Raw genomic sequence first — 19,613 nt, forward strand, 5'->3', positions numbered from 1 at the left:
TGTAAAAGGTTTAATTGTTGCTTATTGAGGTAGGTACTTGTATTTCTTTTAATTTCGTATTTCTTCTTCTCTAAATTTTATGAAAAATGCTTTATATTTTAGTATTTTTTTTTCAATTAAAAGTAGCATGCTCTTTTCTTACATACTACATATTGATGCAAGAAATGATGAATAATGTAGCAAGCTCCTTTAGTTCTTTTCAAATGCCTACATGTACAAATGCATACAAATATCATATTAGATGGAAACATATGGTTGATTGAATGGTATTATATCTCTTACGATAAATAATGCATGAAAGAATGTGTATGTTGGCACGGAATATCCAAATTGGTTAAGGGTTCTTCGAAGCAATTGGTAAATGGCTTTTTGGAGCTAATGGTAAAGGGCTCTTTAGAGCAATTAGTAAAGGGCTCTTCGGAGCAATTAATAAAAAAGAAAGCAACGGTAAAATCGAATGTGTATATGATCAGTACAAATTTTTGATACTTCTGTTACAGGTGTATAAGTTTATGGATAAGTATTATATGCATAAAGAGCATTAATGAAATGATGAAAGAAGAAATGAAAAAGGTTAATGCTATATGAAAAAGAAAAATTATCATTTAGGATGACATATAGAATAAACATACCAGATAAGAATTTATGACACTTGTATTATTTTTTTGTTAAGTTATTAATGCATTGTAAAATAAAAATGGCAGCATAATGAAATTTTTTTCCTTGCTTTATGAATGCTGAGCGTTAGCTCACTCAAATTATGAAATTATTTTCAGGAGAGCCTGTTAAGCAGTGATGGCTGATAGAACTCCTTTCACTTACCGTCGTAGAGAAATGTAAGGAGATAGGTTCTTTGTGGTTGTTTTTATGTCATGTGATGTACTGTTGTTAGAATATTATAAATACCTTGTAGAAATTTAACCCGTTTAAGTTTGGTTGTTATTTTTTATGTATTAGAAATTATTATAATGAAAGTTTAGTGGCTCTTTTTTATTTGTATTTGGATGAATATTTGATCATGTTAATTTGAAATGAATGTTTTAAATAATTATTGTACGACCATCTGTTCTCGCCTCGTTAACTTGAGCTTATCAGGCCGAATCATGACAAAGTCAATTGTTGATGGTACGAAGTTTAGTCAATTTCCAAGGAGCATTCACATGTTTATGGGATCGATTATTTTGATTTATTCTCACTAATTTTTTGACTTAACAATGTTCTAATTCTTCTATTTGTGCTTATCAATCAAGGATGGTCTATGGCGCATATGGATTTGATTATTGTTGTCTTCTATGGAAATCTTAAAGACAGTTTATATGGAGCAACCGCCTGAGTAATGCTTTCCTATATGAGGCAGTTCTCACGTCTTGAAATGGATTATTTTAATACCTTCTGTCAAACTGCAAGGCTTAACATTGTTCTGGCTGATCTATTTGTGTCCATCAATCAAGGAAAGCTATGCTACAAATTAATGTAAGTAATTTTTTCCTCTACAATTAACATGAAGATATAGTTTTTAGGAGCACCAAGCTGGGTAGATTGCTAGAGGTGAGAACCACATGTCAGCTTAAGGACATCTATAAGCTTAATATAGCGCTTATTAGAGCCCTTGAACTTGGTTTAAAAGCTCTACCAAGTTCTGCTTGAGATTCGCCTATGCAATAGCACTGCGGATCATTCCATCTTTGTCAGACTAACACTGATCAAAAAAGCCATCATCAAGATGAAACATTATTAGCAGAAGTGTTTTTGATGCAGGACATATATGAAATTATGATTTAGATAAGGATTTTGCATGCTTGATGATTAAGAGCAAGTTAATTAAAGCTTTATGGTGAGTTAAACAATGAAATAAAATGCAAAGAGCGGTAAACTCAAGCTTAGACCAAGTTACTCGTGAAAAGTAAAAACCACATAATAATCAATTACTCTTAATGTTGCATACGAAATGGGTTTCAACAAGAAATCTCTAATCTAACAATAAGAGTAGTTCTATGAAAGATCTCTCACACAATTCCTACTAAATACTAAGCTTTAGCGAAGCGTTGCAAGATTTTGTATGAATCAATCAAAACCACAAGTAAGGATCAACGAGGAAGGTATGAAAGAAGGCAAAAGTTCACCCTTTGCTAAGATTCAACGTTCTCGCAAGCTTGGACAGCAGTGGTAGCTTCTTGGACGGCTCAGTCATCAACAAATCCAAGCTCGAACCTTTGGACAGCAAGTAACCAACCTGGGATCAGCGATTCCTGACAGTTCTAGGCAGAAACGGTCGCTCCCAAAGGGGCTGGACAACAGCGAACTCCTGCTAGAATAACTAGACAGCAAACAGGAGGTCTTGGACAGCAGCTCTCTAGGGTTTGGAAGGGTGGACAGCCACTATTAGCATCCAGAAATCTCTGGACAGCAAGGAAGCTGACGTTGGAGGCTAGGGTTTGATGTGGGTGGCCGATAGAGAGAGGGAGGAGAGGGAGGAGAGGGAGGGAGGAATTAGGGAATTAATTCCTTTGATTGGAGCTTAGAGTTTTGGAAATAAATTAATTGGGAAAGTGGCCATGGGACCAGTGGCATCAAGAGGAGTGGAGGGGATTGGGGAGAGGGTTTTAATGCTTGCCTCCTTGGGAATTCCAATTAATGAGGGAAGAATTAATTCCAATCCAATTCAAATTTGATTTGGATTTGATTGGATAAGTTTCCTAAAATAGAATTTTATTTTAGGAAACAATTTGAATTTCAAATATAGATTGGTTGATTGGATTGAAAGCTATCCCAAAATGATTTGTATGGAAAAGAAAAGAAGTAATGGAGGGATTTGAATTTTGGAGGTGTGGGGGAGATGGTATGGCTGGCGGCTAGACTACGAGTAGGTTTAGGGTTTGTGGGTTGAATGGCTTGGTGGTGGGGGAAGGAGGGCCGGTTTGGGTGTGGAGGGGAGATGGGTTGGTGGGGGGGAGTTGGCTGGAGGCAAGGTGGAGTGTGGCTAGGGAATCCAGCGGCTAAGTCGTTAGGGGCCCTAGGCCGGTAGCTATGAGGAAGGGGAAGGGAGAAACGAAACCAAAAGGAAGAAAGAAAATAAAAGCCACAAACCCGGACGCTTCCAAGGTTGATGGATGATCTGGTTCCCTCTCCAAGGGTTCTCTCCAAAGCTCTCATGCTCTCAAGCTCTCAAGACAAGAGTTGCAGGAAATTTTCTTATTATCATCCTTTAACCCTCAAAGAAGAAGAGGGAGGCTTTAAATAGCCTATAGAATGAGAAAATACAAAGTACTAATATGCCCCTAAAGCTTACACATACCTATGCCCTTAAGGGCAAAAATGGAAAAGCATAATAAAACTTCATAAATAAAACTAATACCTCAATAATAAATATGAAAATCAAAAATAGAGCGGTGTAATCGTGGTCGTAGATCGACGGACACGCCTCTAATAAACTTTCTATGTCCTGATGTCCTCATCAGTTTTATCATGATAGTATATAACACTCTAAATTTTTCCATGAAGTGGAATTTAACTATAACAAAATCTCTCTCAAAAAAAAAAATTATTTATCTTCATGAAAAATCAGTCATCTAAATTGCAAACCTGCAAATACCTTATACGCAACCACTTAAGCTAATGATGGTCCCTTTGATGATCCCTTTTTGTATCGAAAGCTCCAAAATATTGATTTATCAATAATTAGGCTTAGTATTTTATTGGTTGTAGAAATTATGAGCCCTATAGGGAACTCTAAAACATAAGCATTAGGAGATTATTTTATGCATTCTCAGGTATGTTAAAAAGACAGCCGGAAAAGAGTTATTTTACCCTAGGACTGAGTACTTGGATGTGAAAGCATCCTCAAATGTTGATTATATTAGCTCAATTATAGCAAGAAGTTCAATTTTTTATATTATATTTTTATTAGAGGTAACATACTCACTTAGGAAAAAAATAAGAAATAAACCATAGTGATCAGGTCTAAGGCTAAGGTTGAATACAAAGCTATGACCAATTTTGAATGTAAGATAATAGGTAATCAGAATCTTATGGGTCTGACAATAATAGTTATGCTATCACCTATTTTGACAGCAATCTTATGTTCTATGAAAAAAAATCAAATATACTAAAGTTTTTCGAGAAGATTCTCACCTCTCATCTCTCTAATACATCATAAACTGCCCATATTTTGACAAATGATTTGGATCATCTACCTTTCTCTCAATAATAATAAGCAAACATGCATGCATGCATATATTTGTATATAAATATCAAATTAGATAGTATTATATTTAATGAGTGGTTAGTTAATTTCAATGTACCTTAAAATATTGTACTCATTCCTCTATTTATAATAGAGCTTTTCTCTCCAACATATACTAAATATGCATCTAGCATAACTACAACATACAAATGTTCTTGTATGCATACGTAGATGTACACAATTAAATAGATACTTGATGCAGCAGTCTAAAAGTACCTCAATTTTCACCGACTCCAGATACAAAACAATAGAAAAGTATTCAACAAGAACAAATATTGAGAAAATTAAAATACTAAAAGAATACATGAGAAAATTAAAATTGAAGAAATTTTACTGGGTATGTGTGTATCTGTGTGTGTGTATATATATACACCTAAACATACCGATGCACGATATATTGCCCCTTGAAGACGATTTTGCCATGTTTTTCTTGATTCATCAGAATCACAAAGTAATACCAATGCGCTAGCATCTTCCACCTTTCCAAGAAATTAACCTCATCATTATCAGAAAGAAAAAAAAAAGCTAAAAACTTTCTCAAGCATGCAAATAACAGTTTACCTTAAGATTTGATTGGGCAGCATCATACACTGCAATCATATTTTGTGAATCACCAGTGAACTCTTTGGGAACCTGATGCACTTGTTTACTGCGCAAACTGTCAAAGAAAATAATTTATTAATGCACAAAGTAATAAAAAGAAGCATGAAAAAGATCTCACAGGTTAAAAAAAATTGCTCTTCCAACATGTTAACACATCATTATATATATACACATCGTTACATACGAGTCAGTGAATGCTTAGCCTTCTGGGTATGAATATCAACACGTAAAAAAAGAATATTGCAACATTTTAAAGTTAGAGCCTAACTAAAATAACAAACTCGGAATGCATAGGGAAGGAGGGAAATAAAAGCTTGGAACATAGCACCAAAGCATTATCAGCTGTCAGTGTTTCTAAAAGACGTGCAAGGATACATGTCTACCTCTGCACATCTTGTGTACCTCATAGGGTGGATAGCACGGTGAAGGGTAAACGTAGATATCAAATGCTTCTGATTATCATAGCCTTTTAAGAATTCTTTTTTAATGAAGAAGACGACCTTTTTTTTTTTTTTTTTTTTAAAAAAAAAAAAAAAAAAAGGGGGAAAAAAAAAACCCCCTTTTTTTTTTTTTTTGTAAGAATGACACAAAAGAAGTAGTGAAGAAGACAACCTCATTTTATCTTATTTTTTGTAAGCATAATTAATTCAATAATGATTAATCTAATTCCCAAAAATCCACTATACAGATCCTCCAATGTTGGAAGCATCATTGCAGTCTCCATGTCCTCTCCAAAACCAATGTGGGATTCCACAAATGGAATCTCTTGGGATACCCACATGACTTCGCAAGCTTTGGTTGGTCTACAATCCTAGTTCAACAATTCTTAGTTGACTGAGCTTCCTGGATTGACCATCTCAAACCAAATCAAAATACTTGGGTGGATGGATCAAGCCCAAGTATATTATGGTTTAGTTTAACCCTGCTGACCTTCTACCAAATTGGAATTAGAGGTGTAAACGAGCTGTGTTTAAGCGAACTTCTTGTGTATTGTGTTCGAATGGTTCAAATTTTAGCTAGATCAAAATTGGCTCATGTTCAAAAAAGCATGCACATGTCCTCTTTTGATTAAATTTGTTTTAATCTCAATGAACTTGTTTCTATACACCCTATTCACGAACAACAAACTTTTTTAACTACCCTACTCAGAACTCTGCAACAGAGAGACTCATTAAAGATGCTTTTAAGCAGAAGCAATCGAAGTGAGTCGCGACCTGTGAGCTCACAAATATGAGACAGGCGAGCTAAGGAGAGCAAGAGAGAAGCAAGAAGGTTAAAGGTAGGGAAATAGAGATGTTAGGGTTGCTAAAATTTATAACCTAAGTCATACTTGCTCTAATCTAAAAGCAACGCTCACATTCATTGTATTAGAATCCAGTAGCTACACATAATTAATTATTATATACTTGTAAAGTTAAATATTCAATATAAATTTATAGTTTATATATATATATATATATATATATATATATATATATATATATATATATATAATACTAATTTTATACTAACAATTAATAAGTCAATCATAATCGAATAAATGATTGATCATTTCGACTCATTTAATAATCAAGCTCAAAATTTTGGCTTTCTTTATGCTTAGTGAGTCGAGCACAAATTTCTTAGCAAGTCAAACACGAGTTGTTTGTTAACAATAAGCTTTTTTATGGCTCCAGGTTGGACGATACCGAATTGCAAAAAACCTAAGTAAAATACTAAGGTTATATAAAAACTATCTAATATCATGTGGTAATTAATCAAAAATTTTCTCTTGAGGGGTAATTAACCATATAGTCTTATGCCATAGGAAACTTAGAATCACGTCATAAAGTCCTCGCAAAATGAGGGCGAAATCTTTGGACAATGTCTTATATATAATCCAATCTACCTTCCAAAAACTTTACTCAAAAACACCACAAAACCCTCTTAGTATCCGGGCACAGGTTTTCAGATGCCACATTGCAACTGCCGCAATCTCAATCGTCAGAAGGCCATTCAGACTAATATTTTCGGTTGTGGAAGAATTCTAGACTCCACTAAGACCTCCATCCCTCCCAACCTCACTAAGAACTGGGAATCCTCAACCTTTAAAATAAAAAATCCCATTTGATAATGAAGAACACTACAGGAACGGATTTAAATAGAAACCAAATCCCAAAACAACAAAGTAAAAGCAACAAAATTACCCTACAGCAAACAAAAATAGTACACTTCTTCAACCAAAAACCATTCTACAAATAACTCTCTATTATAAATTTTGATTGTACCACTTAAGCAAATCGGTGTAAGATAAATCATCTTTACTTATCCATTTTCTTCATATTTCAACTTTTTTTTTTTTCTTGTTTACTTCTTTTGGCAATTGATCTCTAATCTGAAATAAGCTTTAAGAGCAAACCAATCAAATGCAATCCACTATTCATGGGATAGACTTCCAGGTCTTGTGGATACATGTGTGCAATCTCATCATGAAAGACGGCATGCTTCAACTGGATGAACCCAAAACGCATTGAAATCAGATAACATAGCTTTGGTAAAAGCAATCTTGATTTCAAATATATTAGTTGAAGATTGTTGATTTCAAATAAACCAACATGTTGACAGTTTTCTTGCCTTTCGCCTTTCAAGATATAGTTATCTATTTTCTTATAATTGTAAATATACAGCAGTTTTGCATTTTAGAATTCATTGTATTCCATCATCTATACAATCCACATTAGGTAATTCATTATACCTACATTGCTTTTCATCTACGTATCATCTGGAATGATAAATTTAACCTTCAAGTATTAACACCGCCCAAATGATGGATTGGACAAAAGTTTACTTTGTTTATTCAGAGAATTACACTAAATTTTCATCTTAGAGTAATAACGGAACAAACATAGGAAACTTATCTAGAAAGATCATAATAACCAATTTCTTTCAAAGGCCTCCTTTACAATATCCAGTTGGTATATCTTTAACAGAAGGGCCAAAAACAAGATGTATAATTGCTTAGGAGTTAGGACTTCCAACAGATGACTTAACGGAAAAAGATAGATTTCTATTCACAATAGACCCTATAACACTTAAAGAGAAGCAAATTGGCAAAGAAAAATTAAAACAGCCTTTAGAATATTAAGTAAAATAGACAAGGGAAGTCAATCCCACATAGTGGGATAAAAGCTGAATGTTGTTGTTGTTGTAGACAAGAGAGAAATTACCTGATATATTGCTTGTAAGATGGTGACTCTGGATTTTCCAATACGTAAAGAAATGGGCCAACAAGGCATAAGTATCTTCGCTGCCATACGGCTTCCCTATTCCCCACTCCCTATCAAGAATCATTGCAGAAAATTATAAACAAAGTTTTAAAACTAAGATCAAAGACATCTAATATCTGCACTAGGAATCTAAGTTATGAAATACAAATAATTAACAGACACTAAAAGTTGAGATAATGGGAAAAATCAATTATATTAAAGCAATCACAACGTTTCATATGGCACAACTATGGTGATATCATGGATAATAGTTTTATAACAAACCGGTTAAAGTTAACAGTCTTGCGTGAAGGGAATCTACATCCATCATCCATTTCAATATAGGAACAGAATTGAGATATCCATGAAAGGACAATCTTTCTAATTGGATGCACATTGCTAAACCAAAATAGAAAGAGGATGATGTTCTTGTTTTTAAAGCTGCATTCTAAAAATAGCTATAACTAAAAAAGTTACTTACATGGTAGGACTGAGACTTGAAAGGAAATGGAAAATAATAAAGCCCCAAAATCACTCTCTAAAGGTGCATAACAATCAAAAAGAATGAGACATACTATTGATGTGATATCACACAATTCTTATGTTTTTAGTATCTAATATCTAAACTTTAAATTTTACTTATATAACACTTAAATATTTAAATCACATCAATAATATCTAATTTTTCATGCGTTTATTTTGATGTGAGTGAGACACTAAAATATTATATAAATAGATATCAAATTTTAGATGACATATATGTAAATACATTGGGGTACTATAGCATCTATGTAAATCCCCCTTTAAAAAAATCACACTTCCTTACTTCAATCAAGCAAAGCCTTAAAAAATAGATATTAAAAAAAAATTTAATGATGAGCAAAAAATAGCGATGTGTGACTCGAACCTTTAACCTTAGAGAAATAACTTTCTCCGACCACCAGACCTGAATCCTTCCACATCCATAAATACTTCCAAGGAATTGAATATTAAAAACACTAAGAAAGCCAATCCTTCGTGCCTTCCAAAGATAAAAGTGATAAATAGAATGTACAAATGTGGATTCATATAAGATATCTCAATGTTACGTAGAACCCCATAATTTAATTGAAAATAAACAAAAACCACAAAAATGATATCAAACAATATAATTTAGTTTCTATTATATTTCATAAGAGTATCGTGACCTAAGGTTCTTTTGAAATGAAGTTCAAAATATAGACTAACTTCTGTGAAACAAAAAAAAATGCAAATTTCCATTTTTTATTTAATAGCAAAATCCAATGGAGAGATTCAGAGGAGCCAAATCACATATAAATTATGATTATTAAATTTAAAACTCCATCAATAAATGCAAGTCTTTTCATAACAGGATAGCAATAGTTATAATCGTCGAGAATGAGCATGTGTTTGTACATGCAATTGCTTAACTATTTTTTTGAGGCTAACCTATCTAAAGAAACCAGAAATATGATGCATATCTTCTTTTTTCACCTACTAACAAATTAGAATGCATCCAGATGACAAAAGTAGACAAGTTTCATCAAAAATCAAGGCACATTAAACAACCATGTCATGTCATCAGGTTATCAAACATTGATGACACCTATCAGTGCCCTCATGGACATCTTCCAAAAGGGACAAATTAGAAGTATACATCGACGAACTCTTACAACGAGAAAACCTAATATCATCTCTTGATCCTTACAAGTACCTTCTTAATGTTAAGGAAGTTCAAAATTAGTAGAAATCCAAACGTGATGTATGCGCTCGCTCAAGGAAGTTATTGAGCTTCCTCATTTGGTCAAAAGGCAACAAGCCTAATCTCAACAAGTAGAAACCACTTCTCAAAAGAACTTTTCTGCATAATGTGAAGGAGATCTATATGCTAACTAATCGGATAGTAAGCGTTACCGATTCATCTCCCTCTCGAGGGAATGTTATGCCTATTTTCAAAGCCCTAAAGAGAGCTAGGAAAGTAAAATAGATAGAAGAATGAGATAAGTCATTCAAAAAATATTTAACATCTCCACCAACTATGAGCAGCTAGAATAATCGGAAGCCTATCTTACCTTCCCTCATGGTTGAAGAGATAGGCATCAAGTCCATCATAGTGCCAAAAATAAATAAATAAATAAAAAGTTGTTCATCCACTATACAAGCAAGACCTTAACGAGAAAAAAAAAACTAGATTACCATGCCGTTGAAAATGCGGACTTCATCCTTCTCAAATGGCCAAGGAGCCTTGGGGCTTAATTCAATGAATTAAGGTGCTTATTAGCATAAGAGATAGCTTGAGTATATTTTAAGTTGGGGTTACATCTATTGAAAAACCCGAGTTTAATTGCAATGGGCATATCACAATCAAAAAGTTTGAGTTTTGATTGATGGGTCTATTGTATTATGACAACACAATTTAGTTGGCTTAGGGCTTATATCTATTGGAAGAACAAAATTATAATTAAAAATATGGATCTTGTTGCTCTATTTGTGAACTGGTCAAAAGGTTGGAGCTTACAACCATTGGAAGGATTAAGTTTTGATAAATAGACTTAGTGGCTCCATATAGATCCAAAGTTATTAGGTTATTGTTTACATCCTTCGAAAAAGCCAATTTTTGAATAAAAATAAGGGTATTGTTACTTTATTTGTAAGTTGCACAAAAGGTTGGAGCTTCTAACTTCAGCTTTCAATATGCCCAAATATGGCACTTACAACTTCTTTATTAGAGTCAACCTCAAGTGGGTTATGACATTGCCCTACAGGCATCATGGCTAGAGCATTTTTATTTAGTTGATGATCTTAATGGCTTTATGCCGACCTTATTAATTGGGTTTATAGTACTATGAACTATAAAAAATGTATTCAAACCGATGACTATTTTTTATGAAAAGGCCCAATGCGCCAGGACTTGTCACCATGGGTTTAAAAGCAATCAAGTGCAAGCGTTATAGCGAAAAAAATGGGAGAACTATATGTACGAGTCTGCACTCATGCAATGTGAGCAAGGCGTCCTATTAGTGGCAATTCAATAGTACCCTTAAATCAACTAGGATGTAATAAGATTGAATTCATGTCTTCACTCTGTCTAGTCAATCAGCCAAGTCAACATTAGATGCATTTGAGTTAAGAAATCAAGGGTTTTATAGCAATTTAGTTCTTCGAAGCACATTTGGGTAATTTATTATCCTCAGTTAAACATTATAGTCCATTTAGGCCGCCATAAGAGCCTATTATAACCTCTAGGTTAGGCTCATGATATGCATATATAATGCAATCAAAAATTTGGGAGAGGGGCCCAAATTTTTATCACAAAAACAAACTCTTCTAGGAACAAAATAAAGACATAAAATACTTAAAATAACACAAATACTATAAAACACAACTTCAATATTATAAAAGGACTTGCAAACAAAGACTCTTACAAGATACCCTAAACTTGCTTACTTTTGAGAAGAGGGATACAGGTGAGGTGGTCACTTGCGGAGAGACGAAAGATATTAGAAGCCGAGAAGAAGGGTGGAAAGAGCTCGCAAGATTTCCTAGAGGAGAAGAGAAGAAGAAGTGGACAAAGCTCGCAAGCTTTTCCAACAAAACCCGCAGGTTTACATTTCCAAAAGTCATTCATATAACATTTTTAAACAACCCAAAACATCTACTATTTATAGACATGAGAGGGGAATACAAACAGCCCCAAAACATTAATTTAAGCTTATTTAAATGGGGAATATGAAAAGCCAACAGTCAACTCCAGAAAACGAAGCACCAAAGCCACGGAAAAGCCCCCAAACAGCCACGGGAAAACAGCCCAGGCGGAACTCGAAGAGGCAGCTGCAAAAGCCAAGGAGGCCCGCACGGAACCGAAGCACCAAGGCACGGGAAAGGCCACCAAGCACGGAAAACCAGCAGCCAACCGGGGAAACCAAGGAGCATGGCACAGAAAACCCAAAAGCCATCCACATGAACCAAAGGGATAACAAATGGGGGAATGAACCTCAATTTATGAGCTAAAAAGGCTCTCTACTAGACATTAATGAACTGATATTTGTTTTGACCCATTTCTTGCCTACAACAAATTCCCCTTCTTGAGAACTCATCTCCCGATGAGTTAGCTTTTGCTTTCTTCGGAGGAGGCAAGGACGGTGCATCCAGCTCTTGAATTTTTTTGCTTCAAAATTTTTGGCACTTGAGTGTAGCTGCACTTGAATCTTGAAAAGCTTGATCTAAATCGGGTCAAAAGAACTTTCTTGTGGCGAGATCCATTGGTTTACTTTCTTGCTTGCTTTCCACTTGGTGTTTATCCAACTTGACTTAGAAAGACACAAGACTTAAGACACAAACCTAGAAAGACACAAAACAAGACTCACGCACAACTATCATGACACACCAAGACTCACTAGAACTCAAAACTTACATGACTCACAAGGCTTACTTGACAAACTAACTTAAAAAAAACCTGGGACTTCCTAACTTGTTCTAATACCAAATTAATGCAATCAAAAATTTGGGAGAGGGGCCCAAATTTTTTATCACAAAAGAAAACTCTTCTAGGAACAAAATAAATACATAAAATGCTTAAAAGAACACAAATACTATAAAACACAACTTGAATATTATAAAAGGACTTACAAACAAATACTCTTACAAGACACCCTAAACTTGCTTACTTTTGAGAAGAGGGATACAGGTGAGGTGGTCACTTCCGGAGAGACGAAATATATTAGAAGCCAAGAAGAAGGGTGGAAAGAGCTCGCAAGATTTCCTAGAGAAGAAGAAGTGGACAAAGCTCGCAAGCTTTTCCAACAAAACCCGCAGGTTTACATTTCCAAAAATCATTCATATAACATTTTTAAACAACCCAAAACATGTATTATTTATAGACATGAGAGGGGAATACAAACAGCCCCAAAACATTAATTTAAGCTTATTTAAATAGGGAATATGAAAAGCCAACAGTCAACTCCAGAAAACGAAGCACCAAAGCCACGGAAAAGCCCCCAAACAGCCACGGGAAAACAGCCCAGGCGGAACCCGAAGAGGCAGCCGCAAAAGCCAAGGAGGCCCGCACGGAACCAAAGCACCAAGGCACGGGAAAGGCCACCAAGCACGGAAAACCAGCAGCCAACCGGGGATGCCAAGGAGCCATGGCACAGAAAACCCAAAAGACATCCACGGGAACCAAAGGGACAATAAATGGGGGAATGAACCTCAATTTATGAGCTAAAAATGCTCTCTACTAGACATTAATGAGCTGATATTTGTTTTGACCCATTCCTTGCCTACATCAATATATTTTGATATAACAAGTTTCATCAATTTAGTGACACCATCATTGATGTGTGTGCATCATTAAATGACATAAGCATATTCCTAGCATATACCTGCCTCTAACATTTTTCGACCCGTTTTGGAAACGGGTCGGGTCTAACCCGAAATTTTCGGGTCATGTTCGGGTCGGGTTTTCGTGTTGTGTCAAATATTGACACCCCTAATTTTGAGCCGATACAACCATTTGTGAGATTAGTTGTGAACCTATTGTTGTACAAGCAGAGTTTTAAAAATCATTATGAATATTATAAATTCTTCCCCTCCAACAAAATTTGTATGGTAGTAGATTTGTCACAACTCACACTTTGCTAAATTTGATTGTGACATTCTAACCACATATTTCCGAAAATCAATTAAAAAATTATAGTCAAATGGAAGTGTGCCAATAGTCTGCAAAATAAAACTACGTAAAAGCTTCCCAAATGCAACCTATTTGTATTCCAAGAGTAATTTTCTTGCTTCTCATGAAAATTCTTTTATAAAATTTCTTACTGTAATTAAAATTATGGAAGAGAATAATTAAGCATTGACTATGATGTGAGACTAATATTTCTCAAAATCAGTTTGGATTCATGCCAGGTAAGTTTATGATGCAATCAAAAATTTGGGAGAGAGCCCTAAATTTTCGATCACAAAAGAAAAACGCACTCGACTAATTAATAAGAAGAACAAACTCTTACCTTTCATATAAAAAGAACACTTAGAAACATAATATTAAAAGACACTTTGATATATAAAGACTCTTACAATCGACTCAAATAAAAAACACCTAAACTTGCTTTCCAAGAGAAGAAAGATATAGATGGAAGGGTACTTGCGGAGAGACGAAAGATATTAGAAGCCGAGAAAAAGGGTGGAAAGAACTCGCAAGTCTCCCCAAGAGATAGAAGAAGAAGAAGAAGAAGCTCTCAAGGTCTTCCAAGAAAATCACTAAAATTTCTTTCCAAAAATTCTCTTATCACATTTCTAAAACAGCCACAAAACATCTTCTATATATAGACAAGGGAGGGGAATACAAACAGCCCCAAAAACCCTTTAATATTCTATATTAAATAAGGGAAATGAAAAGCCAATAGTCAACTCCAGGAAACGAAGCACCAAAGCCACGGAAAAGCCCCCCATCACCCACGGGAAAACAGCCTAGGTGCAACCCGAAGAGGCAGCAGCAAAAGCCAAGGAGGCCCGCACGGAACCAAAGCACCAAGGCACGGGAAAGGCCACCAAGCACGGAAAACCAGCAGCCAACCGGGGATGCCAAGGAGCCATGGCACAGAAAACCCAAAAGACATCCACGGGAACCAAAGGGACAATAAATGGGGGAATGAACCTCAATTTATGAGCTAAAAATGCTCTCTACTAGACATTAATGAGCTGATATTTGTTTTGACCCATTCCTTGCCTACATCAATATATTTTGATATAACAAGTTTCATCAATTTAGTGACACCATCATTGATGTGTGTGCATCATTAAATGACATAAGCATATTCCTAGCATATACCTGCCTCTAACATTTTTGAATTGTTTAGATTTATACCAAACTTTTTTTAGGTAAATTAAAATACACAAAGTGTTTTGTTTTGTCCAATGTTTTCTAGCATGTAGTCATCGGTGGCGAGCATCTCCCTGTAACCAGGGACAAAATCAACCAAGCAAAAAAAGCTCTAGTCAAATCAAATATTCCATAGATGAAATGTAATACTCAGTTCAGTCCAGTCGGTTCAACTGAATCGGCAAGACCTATTAAAAGGCGTAGGAGCCTTTCGCGAAACAAAAGCATATGCGAACAGGGAAGGGGGCGGAACTGAAAGCACACGTGGAAGGTTTCGGAGATTTCGATTCACCATTTTTAGCAATCTATCATGTTTGGGGATAAGAATCAACAACTCATCTTAATTCCTATCGCCAAAGAAGTGGTGATTAGGAAGAAATGAGAGGAACGACCGAGGGAAAGGGGAAAAAAGGTTTGTTTTTCAATTTTGTATAAATTATTTTTTAATCCTTTATCTAATTAATGGAAACATTAAATTGAAGATAAGGAAGACATTTGGAATCAAGGAGAAGAGATTTGTGAGGGAGAAAGAGGAAGATTTTGAGATTTGGAAAATCCCCTCGTTGTAAGTAAAATCTCTATCATATAACTTTTCATAGAATTATTATTAAATCTTATTTTCATGAAAATTTTATATTGTTTAATTTTATAAATTTTAGACCGAAAGAAAGCAAGCTGTAGGAATTGAGTTCTTTAGGAATTCAACAAGAAATGAAATCTTGTGAGGTAATGTTTGTAAAATAAATCAAATGCCTATTGATATATTTAATTGATATTTAATATTAATTAAATTGTTATATTCTTGTGAACAGTTAAAAGTTTTCAAAACCGGAAAAATATTGGAAGAGGAAAATAAAGTGGGTAATTATAGTTATTTGAAATTTCATTATTTTATTTTCATTTTCATATTGAAAGAAAGATTTATATAATTGCTTTGCTTATTTTGAGGCTATTATGAATAAATCTATGTAAACTTCAAATGTATATAAGATAGTATACATAAATTATCCTGATAAAAGTATGTAGAGATTGCATGAATATGTGAAATAAGGTAAAGGAAATAGAAAGAAAAATTGGAAAGCAGTTATAAATATATATGTTACTTATATGTAATTAAAAAATATACATATGAATAAATGATATATGAATGAATGAAAGATAAATAAAAAAGGGAAAAGAATATGCATGCAAACTTACTGGAGTTCACCCCCGTATAGTACTGGCTAGGGAAGTGATTTAGGCAAGGGGGTGACAAATCAAGTTGGGTTCTTTTTGAACTTGGGCTGCTTGCTGTTTCTCTGTTTGGGGCCTTGGCTGCTCTCGCGTGGGCTTTGGCTGCTTGGTTTTGAGCTGAAATTGTTGGGTTCTACTTGGTGTTAGCTCATTAATTCTTGAGCTGAAGTTTAGCTCATTATTTGGAGGAGTAATTGCACTTTCTAGCTCATAAATTCAAAAAGGTATGTGGAGTGAATCTTGTCTCTTCCCCTTCTTGTGTCTCTTTGGTTTCTTCTTTGAGAATAAAAGCTATGGCTGGTTGTCTTTTGGGATTTCTCCCTGGCTGCTTTCCCGTTAATCCCCTGCCCCATTTCCTGTGTTGGCTCCTCGGGTCCCTCTCTGGCTGCTTTACCGTGGCTTGCTGGCTGGGTTTCTTGTGGCTTTTTCTCCCTATTTTCTGTGCAGTTTATGGGGGCTGTTGTGGTGTCTTTTGGCCTTTCATTTCCCCAAACTTGATTGGTTTTGGTTGGAGGTTTTATGGTTGTTTGGCTTCTTTCTTTTGCTTATAAATTAGAGATGTTTTGGAATGAAAAAAGGTTGGTTATGATGATGATTTTTGGAGATAAAACTTGCGGGTTTCTTTGGAATAGCTTGCGAGCTATGTCCATCACATTCCTCTCCTCTCTATAGGTTGCGAGCTATACTTCGTCTAGTCTTCTATCCTCTTTCTTCTATCTGCAAGTGACCACCCCACATGTATCCTTCTTCTCAACGGATGAAATGCAGTTTTAGGAGTTTATATTAATGTTTGTGTCGTTTGTAAATGTCAAAGTTTGTAAGCCCTCTTTTATTATAAAAAGTTGTATTTTGTCGTATTTTGTCTAGTATTTTGGAAGTTTTGTGTAATTCTTTTTATCCTAGGAAGTATTTCATTTTGGTCTTTTCCCAAATTTTTGCTTGCATCAGGAAGCAACGTACCCGTGCAAGAAAAAAGGAAAAGGTTATGGAAAAGGAAAAGGAAAATGGAAATGGATGTACTTTTGGTACATATAGACGGTGCTTCAGTATAAATCAAATGAGAAAAGGAATAAATATTAAAGCTTTATAAATGTTATAAAGGAATATAATATGATATGCATAAATAACTGAAATGAATGAAATAAAGATAAGGGAAATAAATAAGATGTAGATTAAAGGTTATATATATATATATATATATATATAGTAATTTTTATTTCATGTTAATTGTTTTAACAGTTACCCACTAAGTTTATTTTGCAAACTCATTCCATTAAATAAATGTTTTCATATAAGATTTCAAATATTAAAAATGGCCAGAAGGGAAGAATTTGTTTATAAAAGACGACGCACAATAAAAACAGGTAAATTATGATTGTTGTAATTATTAGCTTTGAAAAGTGAAATGAATAGATTTTATTGAATATCTTTGTTATAGTAGCTCTTCAGTTGCTTTGAGAGATTTTATATTAATGTGATCATTGAAAAGAATGGAATGTTAATATCGTCCAACTTTTAGTTCCCTTCTCATTAAGTCGTGCCTCCGGGCCGGGTCATGACATCAAAAGGCTTTTGAATTCAAACCAAATCAAAGATCAACGAACCAAGATCATCAAATGAAGGCTCACATGCTTTCTTCTATAGTTTTTAAAATCTTACCGTATAGGCTACAGCCTATAAAAGAGAGTCATGTAACATTAAGAGTTTAAATTTGAAAGAGAGTTCGCAAATTTTTTTTAAAGTGATTGCACGCTTCTTTTTTTTTATGTTTGTAAGATTCTCAAAAAGTGATGACTTCTGTTTCAACTTATTTTCAATCTGTGCAGCATTCTTATACTTCGAATTCAAATGTTTAGCACGTTTATCAAAGCCCATGTAGACAATTTTGTTTATGGGCTTCAAAATAATTCTCGATGATGCATGATGCATTTGCAAATTTCTCAATGCACTTGTACTACAAATCTGCACGATAAACTTGCACATTTTTTTATTGATTCATGTGATTTTTGGTGGGCTTGGTACACTTGTATGGTACATTTGTATGCTTCTGGGTGCATATGCATGTTATATTTGCATGAATCTTAGTGCATTGCATTGGAATTTTATGATGATCTTAGGAGACTTAAAATTATTAGGAATTCATTATTTGCATGAATGTTTGTCTTTAAAAGGCATGCATATTTTCTTTCAAAGCCATTATTTTGTCTACTATTTACTTAGAAGTATGTTACAGATCTAGTAACATGTTTAGCGAACTAGAATCTTTTAGTTATCTAGTAGGTACTACATGAAGTGACAACTTTCTGTGTTTGTATTTTGGTACCATAGAACCAATTTTCTCCTATAAATAATATGGCTTTCCCAGTTCATTTCCCCATTCCAAGTTATGTCCACATAATTTCATAAGGTTCCACGTGTTCTAGGAACAAAGGGAAGCCTTCAAATCACCTATAAGTATGCTCGCCAAGAAGGTTGAGCAAGTCGATGCCTTAAAGACATTGCAGACAGAATTTTCAAAATCCACAATGCCAAAAAATAAGCTTATCATCAGCTCAATGTTTGTCGCCTTGCAAGATTTCCATAGCTCACGTGCATCAAATTTTGTCCCCGTCTCATGCGCGTGAGTAAATTCTCATCATTTTAACATGCCGCTATATAGAAGATATGGGGTATCTTCCTTGGGGTTTTTTAATATTTCGAACGCATTGGCGCAGTTCATCTTGCAGATGGGTGCAGTCAGTTTCATGAAAAGAGAGATGTTTAAATAAATTTGATAGTGTGATGCATCTCGAACCCTATTTGTACGATGCAGTGATCATTTTTTGTCGCTTTCACCACCATTGAATAGATAGTTTGTAGAGTAGATATATAGGTCAGCAGTTTTGTTCTTTTTATATACACTTTTTTGCTTATTCCTATAAATTTTAAGCAAGCAACAATGACACAGAATTTACCTCTTATGAGTATACAAAAATATTGAATGTGTCAATAACACTTGAATCAAAAACTAAGAAATCTCTCCTAACATCAAGATCAAAGATCAATGGATGGCCAGGTACAATGGACATGAGTTCTTCATATTCCAACAAAATCTAAAATTAACAAACACGGAGGCTTGGTTCTTATCTAAACCAGCTCAAAAATATGATGAACGAGGGGTTTTCACAGCTAATTTTCATCAAACTCCAAATCACCTTGTGTTGGTTTGTCTGACTCAAGGAAGCTAAGCTCGACGAAAGTGACATCATGATTGTTGAAGCGATATCTCAGTTTTACAAAGCTCAAGCATGACAATAGATGAGGTGTGCGTCGGTGATGGCTTTTAATAGCAACAGCTTCAAGAGCAGCATCAAATGCATAGAGCAAACAACCTCAAGCCCACAATTCCACCTTGTGCATTCGAGCAACC

The 19,613-nt window shown here is 34.7% G+C and overlaps 1 protein-coding gene across 1 annotated transcript in view; it reads right to left on the reverse strand.

Moving 5' to 3' along the window:
• The window catches only part of LOC110104178 (putative vacuolar protein sorting-associated protein 13A), a 92,256-nt gene that overhangs the window by 15,493 nt on the left and 57,150 nt on the right, over nt 1–19,613 (reverse strand). The window contains exons 19-21 of the mRNA XM_028691902.1: nt 8,053–8,162; nt 4,805–4,901; nt 4,627–4,722 (exon numbers count right to left, since the gene is read on the reverse strand). Coding sequence (XP_028547735.1) covers nt 4,627–4,722; nt 4,805–4,901; nt 8,053–8,162 — 303 coding nt within the window. The remainder of the gene's footprint in view (nt 1–4,626; nt 4,723–4,804; nt 4,902–8,052; nt 8,163–19,613) is intronic.

Source organism: Dendrobium catenatum, unplaced genomic scaffold (assembly GCF_001605985.2).
Source record: "Dendrobium catenatum unplaced genomic scaffold, ASM160598v2 original_scaffold_86101, whole genome shotgun sequence".
Taxonomy (NCBI): Eukaryota; Viridiplantae; Streptophyta; class Magnoliopsida; order Asparagales; family Orchidaceae; genus Dendrobium; species Dendrobium catenatum.